This window comes from Salmo salar, chromosome ssa07 (assembly GCF_905237065.1).
Source record: "Salmo salar chromosome ssa07, Ssal_v3.1, whole genome shotgun sequence".
NCBI classification, from domain to species: domain Eukaryota; kingdom Metazoa; phylum Chordata; class Actinopteri; order Salmoniformes; family Salmonidae; genus Salmo; species Salmo salar.
The window spans coordinates 210001-225516 of record NC_059448.1 but is presented as its reverse complement, the minus strand read 5'-3'; the positions used below and the strand labels follow the sequence as shown (position 1 = coordinate 225516).

The following is a 15516-nucleotide window of genomic DNA, read 5'->3' as shown; positions in this document are numbered from 1 at the left end:
GATTTACACCACTCCAGCCGACGCTTGGTTTTGCGCATGGGGATCTTAAGGCTTGTGTGCGGCTGCTCGGCCGCGGAAACCCATTTCAGGAAGCTCCCGAAGCAAAGTTATTGGGCTGACGTTGCTTCCAGAGGCTGTTTGGAACTCGGTAGTGGAGTGTTGCAACCGCGGACAGACGATTTTTACGCGCTTCAGCACTCGACGGTCCCGTTCTGTGAGATTGTGTGGCCTACCACTTCGCGGCTGAGCCGTTGTTGCTCCTAGACGTTTCCACTTCACAATAAAAGCTCTTACAGTTGACCCGGGGGCAGCTCTAGCAGGACAGAAACTTGACAAACTGACTTGTTAGAAAAGTGGCATCCTATGACGGTGGCTTGTTGAAAGTCACTGAGCTCTTCAGTACAGGCCGTTCTACTGCCAATGTTTGTCTATGGAGATTGCATGGCTGTGTGCTCGATTTTATACACCGGTCAGCAAAGGCAAATCCACTAATTTGAAGGGGGTCCACATACTTCTGTGTATATAGTGTATATTGATTTAAATGTCCCAGATTGCCCCCTTTAACCTCTATACCATCTCTCCCTCCTCCTCTCTCTCTCTCCCTCCCTCCCTCCCTCCTCCTCTCTCTCCCCACTCCCTCCCTCCTCTCTCTCTCTCTCTCCCTCTCCCCCTCCTCTCTCCCCCACTCCCTCCCTCCCTCCTCCTCTCTCCCCACTCCCTCCCTCCTCTCTCTCTCTCCCTCTCCCCCCCTCCTCTCTCCCCACTCCCTCCTCCCTCCTCCTCTCCACTCCCTCCCTCCTCTCTCTCTCTCCCTCCCACCGGTCAGAAACGGATGTTGAATCCACTAAAAGAGAAAGTTTTCAGAACCATTTTGAATTTTTTTGACATTTTGTTGTTTCCATTTTCAGGTTCTATCACTGATCTAGACACAACACACCCTCGTGTCAAGGTGAAACAACACCCTCGTGTCAAGGTGAAACAACACCCTCGTGTCAAAGTCAAACACACCCTCGTGTCAAGGTGAAACAACACCCTCGTGTCAAGGTCAAACACACCCTCGTGTCAAGGTCAAACACACCCCTCGTGTCAAGGTGAAACAACACCCTCGTGTCAAGGTGAAACAACACCCTCGTGTCAAGGTCAAACACACCCTCGTGTCAAGGTCAAACACACCCTCGTGTCAAGGTGAAATAACACCCTCGTGTCAAGGTCAAACACACCCTCGTGTCAAGGTCAAACAACACACCCTCGTGTCAAGGTCAAACAACACCCTCGTGTCAAGGTGAAATAACACCCTCGTGTCAAGGTGAAACAACACCCTTGTGTCAAGGTGAAATAACACCCTCGTGTCAAGGTGAAATAACACCCTCGTGTCAAGGTGAAACAACACCCACGTGTCAAGGTGAAACAACACCCTCGTGTCAAGGTGAAATAACACCCTCGTGTCAAGGTGAAACAACACACCCTTGTGTCAAGGTGAAATAACACCCTCGTGTCAAGGTGAAATAACACCCTCGTGTCAAGGTGAAACAACACCCTCGTGTCAAGGTGAAATAACACCCTCGTGTCAAGGTCAAACAACACACCCTCGTGTCAAGGTCAAACAACACACCCTCGTGTCAAGGTGAAACAACACCCTCGTGTCAAGGTCAAACACACCCTCGTGTCAAGGTCAAACACCCTCGTGTCAAGGTCAAACACCCTCGTGTCAAGGTGAAACAACACCCTCGTGTCAAGGTGAAATAACACCCTCGTGTCAAGGTCAAACACACCCTCGTGTCAAGGTGAAACAACACCCTCGTGTCAAGGTGAAACAACACCCTCGTGTCAAGGTCAAACACACCCTCGTGTCAAGGTCAAACACACCCTCGTGTCAAGGTGAAATAACACCCTCGTGTCAAGGTCAAACACACCCTCGTGTCAAGGTCAAACACACCCTCGTGTCAAGGTGAAATAACACCCTCGTGTCAAGGTCAAACTCACCCTCGTGTCAAGGTCAAACACACCCTCGTGTCAAGGTGAAACAACACCCTCGTGTCAAGGTGAAATAACACCCTCGTGTCAAGGTCAAACAACACACCCTCGTGTCAAGGTGAAACAACACCCTTGTGTCAAGGTGAAACAACACCCTCGTGTCAAGGTGAAATAACACCCTCGTGTCAAGGTCAAACAACACCCTCGTGTCAAGGTGAAACAACACCCTTGTGTCAAGGTGAAACAACACACCCTTGTGTCAAGGTGAAATAACACCCTCGTGTCAAGGTGAAATAACACCCACGTGTCAAGGTGAAACAACACCCTCGTGTCAAGGTGAAATAACACCCACGTGTCAAGGTCAAACAACACACCCTCGTGTCAAGGTGAAACAACACACCCTCGTGTCAAGGTGAAACAACACCCTCGTGTCAAGGTGAAACAACACCCTCGTGTCAAGGTCAAACACACCCTCGTGTCAAGGTGAAACAACACCCTCGTGTCAAGGTGAAACAACACACCCTCGTGTCAAGGTCAAACAACACACCCTCGTGTCAAGGTGAAATAACACCCTCGTGTCAAGGTCAAACAACACACCCTCGTGTCAAGGTCAAACAACACACCCTCGTGTCAAGGTGAAACAACACCCTCGTGTCAAGGTCAAACACACCCTCGTGTCAAGGTCAAACACCCTCGTGTCAAGGTCAAACACCCTCGTGTCAAGGTGAAACAACACCCTCGTGTCAAGGTCAAACAACACACCCTCGTGTCAAGGTCAAACAACACACCCTCGTGTCAAGGTGAAACAACACCCTCGTGTCAAGGTGAAACAACACACCCTTGTGTCAAGGTGAAATAACACCCTCGTGTCAAGGTGAAACAACACCCTCGTGTCAAGGTCAAACAACACACCCTCGTGTCAAGGTCAAACAACACACCCTCGTGTCAAGGTGAAACAACACCCTCGTGTCAAGGTCAAACACACCCTCGTGTCAAGGTCAAACACCCTCGTGTCAAGGTCAAACACCCTCGTGTCAAGGTGAAACAACACCCTCGTGTCAAGGTCAAACAACACACCCTCGTGTCAAGGTCAAACAACACACCCTCGTGTCAAGGTCAAACAACACCCTCGTGTCAAGGTCAAACACCCTCGTGTCAAGGTCAAACAACACCCTCGTGTCAAGGTGAAATAACACCCTCGTGTCAAGGTCAAACAACACACCCTCGTGTCAAGGTCAAACAACAAACCCTCGTGTCAAGGTGAAACAACACCCTCGTGTCAAGGTCAAACACCCTCGTGTCAAGGTGAAACAACACCCTCGTGTCAAGGTGAAATAACACCCTCGTGTCAAGGTCAAACAACAAACCCTCGTGTCAAGGTGAAACAACACCCTCGTGTCAAGGTGAAACAACACACCCTCGTGTCAAGGTGAAATTATGCATTTAGAAATTTTGCCAAAATGAATAAAAAATGAAAAACTGAAATGTCTTGCCAAGTACTGAACCTCTAAGTAATAATAATAAGTAATAATAATAATAATAAGTAATAATAATAAGTAATAATAATAAGTAATAATAAGTAATAATAATAAGTAATAATAATAAGTAATAATAATAAGTAATAATAAGTAATAATAATAAGTAATAATAAGTAATAATAATAAGTAATAATAATAAGTAATAATAATAAGTAATAATAATAAGTAATAATAAGTAATAATAATAAGTAATAATAATAAGTAATAATAATAAGTAATAATAATAAGTAATAATAAGTAATAATAATAAGTAATAATAATAAGTAATAATAAGTAATAATAATAAGTAATAATAATAAGTAATAATAATAATAATAATAAGTAATAATAATAAGTAATAATAATAAGTATGTAATTTAGGAGTAACAATTTCCTGAACAAATCAGATTGCACTACAATTCTCTCCTCTCTCTCCCTCCCTCCTCCCTCCCTCCCTCTCCCTCCTCTCTCCTCTCCTCCTCCCTCTCCCTCCCTCTCTCTCCCCTCCCTCCCTCCTCTCTCTCCCTCCTCTCCCTCCCTCCTCCCTCTCTCCCTCCCTCCCTCCTCCCTCCCTCCCTCCTCTCTCCTCCCTCCCTCCCTCCCTCTCTCCCTCCCTCCCTCCCTCTCTCCCTCCTCTCTCTCTCTCCCTCCCTCTCTCCCTCCCTCCCTCCCTCTCTCCCTCCCTCCCTCCCTCCCTCCCTCCCTCCCTCTCCCTCCCTCCTCCCTCCCTCCCTCCCTCCCTCCTCTCCCTCCTCTCCTCCCTCCCTCCCTCTCTCCCTCCCTCCTCCCTCCCTCCCTCCCTCCTCCTCTCCTCCCTCCCTCCCTCTCTCCCTCCTCCTCCCTCCTCTCTCCCTCCCTCCCTCTCCTCCCTCCCTCCTCCCTCCTCTCCCTCCTCCCTCCCTCCCTCTCTCCCTCCCTCCCTCCCTCCCTCCGCCCACGTTCTCATGATCAAACTGTTTATGTTCTTCCTGTTTTGTTTAGCTAAGCTCCCATTGGTTGAAAGGTCAGAGAGGGAGAGAGAGAGAACAGGGGGGAGAGAGAGGGAGGGGAGAGAGAGAGAAAGCTAGAAAGAGGGATGACATGACATTTGGAAATGAGGAAAGGAGTGAAGGAGGGATGTGAAAAGCAAACAAGACTTCTGTTGGTCTGACAACCTTTAGGTTATCACTGGAGAGAGGGAGGGGGGAGAGAGAGAGACGGAGGGGAGAGAGAGGGAGGGGAGAGAGAGGAGAGAGTAGAGAGGAGAGGAGAGAGAGAGAGGGAGAGAGAGAGGAGAGAGAGGAGGAGAGAGGGAGGGGGGAGAGAGGGAGGGGAGAGAGAACAAGGGGGAGAGAGAGGGAGGGGAGAGAGAGACGGAGGGGGGAGAGAGAGACGGAGGGGGGAGAGAGAGACGGAGGGGAGAGAGAGGGGAGAGAGAGAGGGAGGGGAGAGAGAGACGGAGGGGAGAGAGACGAGGGGAGAGAGACGAGGGGAGAGAGAGAGACGGAGGGGAGAGAGAGGGAGAGAGAGAGACGGAGGGGAGAGAGAGAGAGGGGAGAGAGAGAGAGGGGAGAGAGAGAGAGGGAGGGGGAGAGAGGGAGGGGAGAGAGAACAAGGGGGAGAGAGAGGGAGGGGAGAGAGAGACGGAGGGGGAGAGAGAGACGGAGGGGGAGAGAGAGACGGAGGGAGAGAGAGGGGAGAGAGAGAGGAGGGGAGAGAGAGACGGAGGGGAGAGAGACGAGGGGAGAGAGACGAGGGGAGAGAGAGAGGGAAGGGAGAGAGAGACGGAGGGGAGAGAGAGACGGAGGGGAGAGAGAGACGGAGGGGAGAGAGAGACGGAGAGAGAGACGGAGGGGAGAGAGACGGAGGGGAGAGAGAGACGGAGAGGAGAGAGACGGAGGGGAGAGAGAGACGGAGGGGAGAGAGGACGGAGGGGAGAGAGAGAGACGGAGGGGAGAGAGAGAGACGGAGGGGAGAGAGAGAGACGGAGGGGAGAGAGAGAGACGGAGGGGAGAGAGAGAGACGGAGGGGAGAGAGAGACGAGGGGAGAGAGAACGGGGGGAGAGAATGGGGAGAGAGACGGAGGGGAGAGAGAGACGGAGGGGGAGAGGGAGACGAAAGGGAGAGAGAGACGGAGGGGGGAGAGAACGGGGGTAGAGAGAGACGGAGGGGGGAGAGAGAGACGGAGGGGAGAGAGAGACGGAGGGGAGAGAGAGACGGAGGGGAGAGAGAGAATGGGGGAGAGAGAGACGGAGGGGAGAGAGAGACGGAGGGGAGAGAGACGGAGGGGAGAGAGAACGGGGGAGAGAGAGACGGAGGGGAGAGAGAACGGAGGGGAGAGAACGGGGGAGAGAGACGGAGGGGGAGAGAGACGGAGGGGGAGAGAGACGGAGGGGAGAGAGAGAGACAGAGGGGAGAGAGAGGGAAGGGAGAGAGAGAGGGAGGGGAGAGAGAGGGACGGAGGGGAGAGAGAGGGAAGGGAGAGAGAGAGGGAGGGGAGAGAGAGGGAGAGAGAGAGAGACGGAGGGGAGAGAGACGGAGGGGAGAGAGACGGAGGGGAGAGAGAGGGAGGGGAGAGAGAGGGAGGAGAGAGCGGGAGGGGAGAGAGCGGGAGGGGAGAGAGCGGGAGGGGAGAGAGCGGGAGGGGAGAGAGCGGGAGGGGAGAGAGAGACGGAGGGGAGAGAGAGACGGAGGGGAGAGAGAGACGGAGGGGAGAGAGAGACGGAGGGGAGAGAGAGACGGAGGGGAGAGAGATACGGAGGGGAGAGAGAGACGGAGGGGAGAGAGAGACGGAGGGGAGAGAGACGAGGGGAGAGAGAGACGGAGGGGAGAGAGATGAGGGGAGAGAGAGACGGAGGGGAGAGAGATGAGGGGAGAGAGAGACGGAGGGGAGAGAGATGAGGGGAGAGAGAGGGAGGGGAGAGAGAGGGAGGGGAGAGAGAGGGAGGGGAGAGAGAAGGATGGGGGGGAGAGACCCGGTGAGGGGAGAGAGAGACGGAGGGGGGAGAGAGACGGAGGGGGGAGAGAGGGATGGATACAGATGGGCCCAAAACAGCACAGAAGAATACCCAGAAAGCAGTGCAACATTTCAATTGGCTATATTAAAACTGTTTAATTTGATCCTGAGTGTAGGTTATTTCCCTGACATCTGGAATCAAGGACTCATAACCCCAATCTTTAAGAACGGAGACAAATTTGACCCTAACAATTACAGAGGCATTTGTGTGACCAGTAACCTGGGGAAGGTTTTCTGTAGTATTATACATGTACGAGTTCTAAACTTCCTTAATAAGCACAATGTCTTGAGTAAAAGCCAAATTGGATTTATATCCAAAACGTCGCACGGCTGATCAAATTTACACCTTACACACCCTGATAGATAAACATGTCCACCAAAATAATACCAAAATATACGCTTGCTTTATCGACTTCCAAAAAGCATTTGATACTATTTGGCATACATGACTGTTCTACAAAGTTATTGAAAGTGGTGTAGGGGGTAAAACATATGACATAATTAAATCAATGTATACTGGCATTAAAATTGGTAAGAAAAAAATCTGAATTCTTTAACCACAGACGGGGACTTCGCCAGGGTTGCAATCTGAGCCCTGCACTCTTCAATATTTACATCAACGAATTGGCCACTATTCTAGAAAAATCCTCAGCCTCTGGTGTTAGTCTCCACAAATCAGAAGTTAAATGCCTCCTCTTCGCAGATGACCTATGCCTGCTGTCACCCACAGCACCTGGCCTACAGCAGAGTCTGGACCTGCTAGAGCAGTACTGCCAGACCTGGGCCCTGAGAGTAATCCCCAAAAAGACAAAAAAATAATGATTTTCCAGAGAAGATCCAGATCTCAGGGAATTAGACCAAAGTTCTCAACTGGTACAAAATATAGCAGGTACTGTACACATAACAATTACTTAGGTTTAAAAATAAGTGGACACCTTAATGAGGCAGTGGAAAACTACAAACGATGCATGCAGGGCAGAATTAGGCCAATATAAACAAAACTACATTGCTTATTGGGAAACACAAGCACAAGCACAAAGCAAAATGCAGTGCTATCTGGCCCTAAATCGACAGTACACCGTGGCTAACTATTTGACCATGGTTACTGATCAAAACCTTCGAAAATCCTTGACAAAGTCCAGGCTCAGTGAGCACAGCCTTGCTATTGAGAAGGGTAGACACAGGAAAACCTGGCTCCTTGTAGAGGAAAGGCTGTGCAACCACTGCACCACAGCAGAACCTGAGACGGAGCTGCATTTCCTGACAAAATGTACAACATATAAAACAATTAAGAGTGTGTCATTTTCCACAAATTTGAAACCTTTATTTAAGGTTTTAAAGACCTCTCTGATGAGGATAGGCTACCCGTCCTGTTGGGGGAGGACGCAGAGAGCTGTGGGTTGGCAACGCACTACATTGCTGCCTGCCATAAGATGAGGGACAGTGTCTGACAGACCAATCAACCTGCACATGTCCTCTACTGTATGATTATTGTTATTGTTGAATGTATGGTTATTCTGACCCTTGGTTATTGTTGTTACTGTTGTCCCGGTGACAATTTTGATTCTCATTTTTTATTTATTTTTCATATTGTAAATATCCAAAATAAGCTTTGGCAATATATACATTTACATTTTAGTCATTTTAGCAGACGCTCTTTTCCAGAGCGACTTACAGTAGTGAATACATTTCATTTCATGCATTTTTTTTTTATACTGGTCCGCCCGTGGGAATCGAACCCACAACCCTGGCGTTGCAAACACCATGCTCTACCACCTGAGCTACAGGGGAAGCTACATTGTTAAATCATGTCAATAAAGAGAATTGAATTGAATTGATGGAGAGAGAGAAACCGAGGGGAGAGAGGGAGAGAGAGAGAGGGAGAGAGAGAGAGAGAGAGAGAGAGAGAGAGAGAGAGAGAGAGAGAGAGAGAGAGACAGAGAGAGAGAGAGAGAGAGAGAGAGAGAGAGAGAGAGAGAGAGAGAGAGAGAGAGACAGAGACAGAGAGAGAGAGAGAGAGACAGAGAGAGAGAGAGAGAGAGAGAGAGAGGGAGAGAGAAACAGAGAGAGAGAGAGAGAGAGAGAGAGAGAGAGAGAGAGAGAGAGAGAGAGAGAGAGAGAGAGAGAGAGAGAGACAGAGACAGAGAGAGAGAGAGAGAGACAGAGAGAGACAGAGAGAGAGAGAGAGAGGGAGAGAGAAACAGAGAGGGGAGAGAGAGAGAGAGAGAGAGAGAGAAAGGGAGAGAGAGAGAGAGAGAGAGAGAGAGAGAGGGAGGGAGAGAGGGAGGGAGGGGAGGGATGTGGAAAGTAAATAACCAAAGTTCTCAGCTTACCTCATGCTCTCCAAGACAGGCCCTGTAAGAGAGGAAAATATGAGTTCAGTCTGAATCTCCCCCAGAACCAGCAGCGCAGTGACGCACACTGGACCAGACCACATCAACAGGACCACATGTCCCCCGCAAGGGGGGGGTAACCGCTGGCAGGGAGGGGGGGTAACCGCTGGCCGGGAGGGGGGGGTAACCGCTGGCCGTGTGGGGGGGTAACCGCTGGCCGTGGGGGGGTAACCGCTGGCCGTGTGGGGGGGTAACCGCTGGCCGTGTGGGGGGTAACCGCTGGCCGTGTGGGGGGCCGTGTGGGGGGGTAACCGCTGGCCGTGGGGGGGGGTAACCGCTGGCCGTGGGGGGGGTAACCGCTGGCAGGGAGGGGGGGTAACCGCTGGCAGGGAGGGGGGTAACCGCTGGCCGTGTGGGGGGTAACCGCTGGCCGTGGGGGGGGTAACCGCTGGCCGTGGGGGGGTAACCGCTGGCCTTGTGGGGGGGTAACCGCTGGCCGTGTGGGGGGTAACCGCTGGCCTTGTGGGGGGGTAACCGCTGGCCTTGTGGGGGGGTAACCGCTGGCCGTGTGGGGGGGTAACCGCTGGCCGTGTGGGGGGGGCCGCTGGCCGTGGGGGGGTAACCGCTGGCCGTGTGGTGGGCCGTGTGGGGGGGTAACCGCTGGCTGTGTGGTGGGGGGTGTGTGGAACTACAACTCATCACCCCTGTCTTACTACTGCAGCGGTCTGGACAGCCCAAGGTACAGCTCTGTTACTGTCTGTGTTACTGTGTGTGTTACTGTGTGTGTGTGTGTGTGTGTGTGTGTGTGTGTGTGTGTGTGTGTGTGTTGTGTGTGTGTGTGTGTGTGTGTGTGTAACATACGTGGGTATTGGGACCAGGCAGGGTGGGCAGGGCAGAGCTTTACGGACAAACGCCGGTTCTGCAGACTGCTCCCACGGGCCCGCTAGGACCTGCAAAACAGGAAGTCTGAGACAGGAAGTACCACAGCATACATGTAGGAGTCCAGTAAAAACATTCTGAATCAGCTGTTCTGATTGGTCCTGACATAACTAATGACATTGTCATTATGTAAACCACAACACTAACCTGGCCCCTCCGCTAACCTGGCCCCCTCCGCTAACCTGGCTAACCTGGCCCCCTCCGCTAACCTGGCCCCCTCCGCTAACCTGGCCCCCTCCGCTAACCTGGCCTAACCTGGCCCCCTCCGCTAACCTGGCCCCCTCCGCTAACCTGGCCCCCTCCGCTAACCTGGCCCCCTCCGCTAACCTGGCTAACCTGGGCCCCTCCGCTAACCTGGCCCCTCCGATACTAACCTGGCCCCTCCGCTAACCTGGCCCCTCCGCTAACCTGGCCCCTCCGCCAACCTGGCCTCTCTACTATACTAACCTGGCCTCTCTACTATACTAACCTGGCCCCCTCCGCTAACCTGGCCCCTCCGCTAACCTGGGCCCCCCCGCTAACCTGGGCCCCTCCGCTAACCTGGGCCCCTCCGCTAACCTGGGCCCCTCCGCTAACCTGGGCCCCTCCGCTAACCTGGGCCCCTCCGCTAACCTGGCCCCTCCGCTAACCTGGCCCCTCCGCTAACCTGGCCCCTCCGCTAACCTGGCCCCTCCGCCAACCTGGCCCCTCCGCCAACCTGGCCTCTCTACTATACTAACCTGGCCTCTCTACTATACTAACCTGGGCCCCCCCGCTAACCTGGGCCCCTCTGCTAACCTGGCCCCTCCGCTAACCTGGCCCCTCCGCTAACCTGCCCCCTCCGCTAACCTGCCCCCTCCGCTAACCTGCCCCCTATGGATGCAGGAAGATGGTGACAGACAGACTGACTGCAATAGAGAGATTAGGGAAACCGACCAATAGGAGTCCTTGTTGTTATTTTCTCCACTATAAGGGTGGCGTTCCCATGGCGATCACACACGCACGCACACACACACACACAGACACACACACTCGCACGCACACACACACACCACACCACACATGCACGCACGCACGCACACACACCCCTACTCTCTCTCTCACACACACACCCCTACTCTCTCTCACGCACCCCGGACACACCCCGCCACACACACACACACACACACACACACACACACACACACACACACACACACACACCCCTTCTCTCTCTCACACACACACACACACACACACCCCTAATCTCTCTCTCACACACACACCCCTACTCTCTCACACACACACACACACACACCTCACACACACACACACACACACACACACACACACACACACACACACACACACACACACACACACACACACACACACACACACACACACACCCCTACTCTCTCTCTCACACACACACACCCCTACTCTCTCTCCACACACACACCTACTCTCTCACACACACCCCTACTCTCTCTCTCACACACACACCCCTACTCTCTCACACACACACACACACACACACACACACACACACACACACACACACACACACACACACACACACACACCACACACACACACCCCTACTCTCTCTCTCACACACACACCCCTACTCTCCACACTCTCTCACACACACACACCCCTACTCTCTCTCTCACACACACACCCCTACTCTCTCACACACACACCCCTACTCTCACACACACACACACCTACTCTCTCACACACACCCCTACTCTCTCACACACACACTCACCCCTACTCTCCCACACACACACTCACCCTGTCGCTGGTCTTCACCATAACCTGGTCGTGGCAGGGTTGAGGACAGGGGTGTTGGCATCGCGGCAGGGCCAGGAGACAGACCTGGCGACAGGGAGGACAGGGACCAGGGTGGCAGCGATGGGTCTCTCTGCTGGCGTGGTGGCAGGACGAGGGAGACCTGGGTGGGATGAAAGGTGGGATGAAAGATGAAAGGTGGGATGAAAGGTGGGATGAAAGATGAAAGGTGGGATGAAAGGTGGGACGAAAGGTGGGATGAAAGATGAAAGGTGGGATGAAAGGTGGGATGAAAGATGAAAGGTGGGATGAAAGGTGAAAGGTGGGATGAAAGGTGGGATGAAAGGTGGGATGAAAGATGAAAGGTGGGATGAAAGGTGAAAGGTGGGATGAAAGGTGGGATGAAAGGTGGGATGAAAGGTGGGATGAAAGATGAAAGGTGGGATGAAAGGTGGGACGAAAGATGAAAGGTGGGATGAAAGGTGGGACGAAAGGTGGGATGAAAGATGAAAGGTGGGATGAAAGGTGGGACGAAAGGTGGGACGAAAGGTGGGATGAAAGATGAAAGGTGGGATGAAAGGTGGGACGAAAGGTGGGATGAAAGATGAAAGGTGGGATGAAAGGTGGGATGAAAGATGAAAGGTGGGATGAAAGGTGGGACGAAAGGTGGGACGAAAGGTGGGATGAAAGGTGGGACGAAAGTCATTTAGAGAGGGTGTGTTTTTTTTCTGTCCCTATTTTGACTTTTATCTCAAACATAACAGCACAACGACATCACATAGTGGGCACAAATACAACAATGTCAATCACAAACAATATATCACTATTTACTACATTGTAGAATAACAGAGAAGACTTTACTACATGATTCCATATGTGTTACCAAAACTACCAAAACTATGTTACCAAAAATACCCAAACTACGTTACCAAAAATACCAAAACTATGTTACCAAAAATACCAAAACTATGTGTTACCAAAAATGAGATTTTTCAAAGTAACCACCCTTTGCCTTGATGACAGCATTGCACACACTTGGTATTCTCTCAACCAGCTTCACCTGGAATGCTTTTCCAACAGTCTTGAAGGAGTTCCCACATATGCTGAGCACTTGTTGGCTGCTTTTCCTTCATTCTGCGGTCCAACTCATCCCAAACCATCTGAATTGGGTTGAGGTCTGGTGATTGTGGAGGCCAGGTCATCTGATGCAGCACTCCATCACTCTCCTTCTTGGTCAAATAGCCCTTACACAGCCCGGAGGTTTGTTGGGTCATTGACCTTCATGTCTTAAAGTAATGATGGACTGTCATTTCTCTTTGCTTATTTGAGCTGTTCTTGCCATAATATGGACTTGGTCTTTTACCAAATAGGGCTATCTTCTGTATACAACCCCTACCTTGCCACAACACAACTGATTGGCTCAAACGCATTAAAGAAGGAATGAAATTCGACAAATCAACTTTTAATAAGGAACACCTGTTAATTGAAATGCATTCCAGGTGACTACCTCATGAAGCTGGTTGAGAGAATGCCAAGAGTGTGCAATGCTGTCATCAAGGCAAAGGGTTGCTACTTTGAAGATACTCGAATATAAAATATATTTTGATTTAATTCCTGTGTGTGCGTGTCGTCCCGTGTGTGTGTCGTCCCGTGTGTGTGTGTGTGTCGTCCTGTGTGTGTGTGTGTGTCGTCCTGTGTGTGTGTGTGTGTGTGTGTGTGTGTGTGTGTGTGTCGTCCCGTGTGTGTGTGTGTGTGTGTGTGTGTGTTACCTGCACAGTTCTTTACAGCGTGGGGGCTTGGTAGTCCTCTCCCTCCCACAGGGAACAGTCAGAGAGGTGGATCCACACACACACTTGACATCCACAGTCTCAGGACAGGGATAACAGCTTCCTGTAAAACACAGACAACGCAAAGCGACTGGTGCATCTACTGTGGAACTGAATGAATGAATGAATAATATATTGCCAGAGATTATTGTAGTATATAACTTAGAAGGGACTAATGAGATTAGTTCAACACACATTAAACCTTGTTTTACTATATAGTTTGTAAACCAACACTCTACAGACTGGAATATAACCTGGAATATAATCATCACTGATCTCCACCCTTCCTAGAGGGGGGGTTCCACCCTTCCTAGAGGGGGGGGGGTTCCACCCTTCCTAGAGGGGGGGGGGTTCCACCCTTCCTAGAGGGGGGGGTTCCCCCTTGGGGGGGTTCCACCCTTCCTAGAGGGGGGGTTCCACCCTTCCTAGAGGGGGGGTTCCACCCTTCCTAGAGGGGGGGGTTCCACCCTTCCTAGAGGGGGGTTCCACCCTTCCTAGAGGGGGGTTCCACCCTTCCTAGAGGGGGGGGTTCCACCCTTCCTAGAGGGGGGGTTCCACCCTTCCTAGAGGGGGGGTTCCACCCTCCCTAGAGGGGGGGTTCCACCCTTAATAGAGGGGGGGTTCCACCCTTCCTAGAGGGGGGGTTCCACCCTCCCTAGAGGGGGGGTTCCACCCTTCCTAGAGGGGGGGTTCCACCCTTCCTAGAGAGGGGGGGTTCCACCCTTCCTAGAGGGGGGGTTCCACCTTTCCTAGAGGGGGGGTTCCACCCTCCCTAGAGGGGGGGGTTCCACCCTTAATAGAGGGGGGGTTCCACCCTCCCTAGAGGGGGGGGTTCCACCCTCCCTAGAGGGGGGGGTTCCACCCTCCCTAGAGGGGGGGTTCCACCCTTCCTAGAGAGGGGGGGTTCCACCCTTCCTAGAGGGGGGGATTCCACCCTACCTAGAGGGGGGGTTCCACCCTCCCTAGAGGGGGGGTTCCACCCTTCCTAGAGAGGGGGGGTTCCACCCTTCCTAGAGGGGGGGATTCCACCCTACCTAGAGGGGGGGTTCCACCCTTCCTAGAGGGGGGGTTCCACCCTTCCTAGAGAGGGGGGGTTCAACCATTCCTAGAGGGGGGTTCCACCCTTCCTAGAGGGGGGTTCCATCTCTCCTAGAGGGGGGTTCCACCTTTCCTAGAGGGGGGTTCCACCCTTCCTAGAGGGGGGTTCCATCCTTCCTAGAGGGGGGTTCCACCCTTCCTAGAGGGGGGTTCCACCCTTCCTAGAGGGGGGTTCCATCTCTCCTAGAGGGGGGTTCCACCCTTCCTAGAGGGGGGTTCCACCCTTCCTAGAGGGGGGTTCTGCGAGGTGTGTGTCTCTCTGCGAGGTGTGTGTGTGTGCGAGGTGTGTGTGTGTGCGAGGTGTGTGTGTGTGTCTGCGAGGTGTGTGTGTCTCTCTGCGAGGTGTGTGTGTGTGCGAGGTGTGTGTGTGTGCGAGGTGTGTGTGTGTGTCTGCGAGGTGTGTGTGTCTGCGAGGTGTGTGTGTGTGCGAGGTGTGTGTGTGTGCGAGGTGTGTGTGTGTGTGTGTGTCTGCGAGGTGTGTGTGTCTGCGAGGTGTGTGTGTGTGTGTGTCTGCGAGGTGTGTGTGTATGCGAGGTGTGTGTGTCTGCGAGGTGTGTGTGTGTGTGTGTGTGTGTATATAAGACCTATCGCCATCGGTAACTGATAACCTATCGACGTCGTTTCCCACCCAAACCTTCCCCAGGCGGTACGGCGCCGGCCCAAAGGTCAACGAACAGAGACGAGGAACGTGAATAAATTATCACTGTTTCTCCCGCTAGCCTGTTATCAGCCAATCACATCACAGGACACAATAAATAATACAAGACACATAGCAGAGGAAGTAGAACCACACACACACACACACACACACACACACACACACACACACACACACACACACACACACACACACACACACACAGAAACACAGACACACAGAAACACAGACACACACACACACACACACACACACACACACACACACACACACACACACACACACACACACACACACACACACACACACACACACACACACACACACACACAAACACAGAAACACAGACACACACACACACACACACACACACACACACACACACACACACACACACACGAAACACAGAAACACAGACCCA

General features: G+C 52.3%; 1 protein-coding gene across 3 annotated transcripts in view; it reads right to left on the bottom strand.

Annotated features, from left to right (window-relative positions):
- nfxl1 (nuclear transcription factor, X-box binding-like 1) overlaps window positions 1-15516 on the bottom strand; it is a 99188-nt gene that overhangs the window by 46056 nt on the left and 37616 nt on the right. For all 3 annotated transcript variants that reach the window (XM_045721371.1, XM_045721369.1, XM_045721370.1), the window contains exons 13-16: window positions 13283-13403; window positions 11517-11676; window positions 9681-9769; window positions 8820-8841 (exon numbers count right to left, since the gene is read on the bottom strand). In XM_045721371.1, the coding sequence (XP_045577327.1) occupies window positions 8820-8841; window positions 9681-9769; window positions 11517-11676; window positions 13283-13403 (392 nt within the window). The remainder of the gene's footprint in view (window positions 1-8819; window positions 8842-9680; window positions 9770-11516; window positions 11677-13282; window positions 13404-15516) is intronic.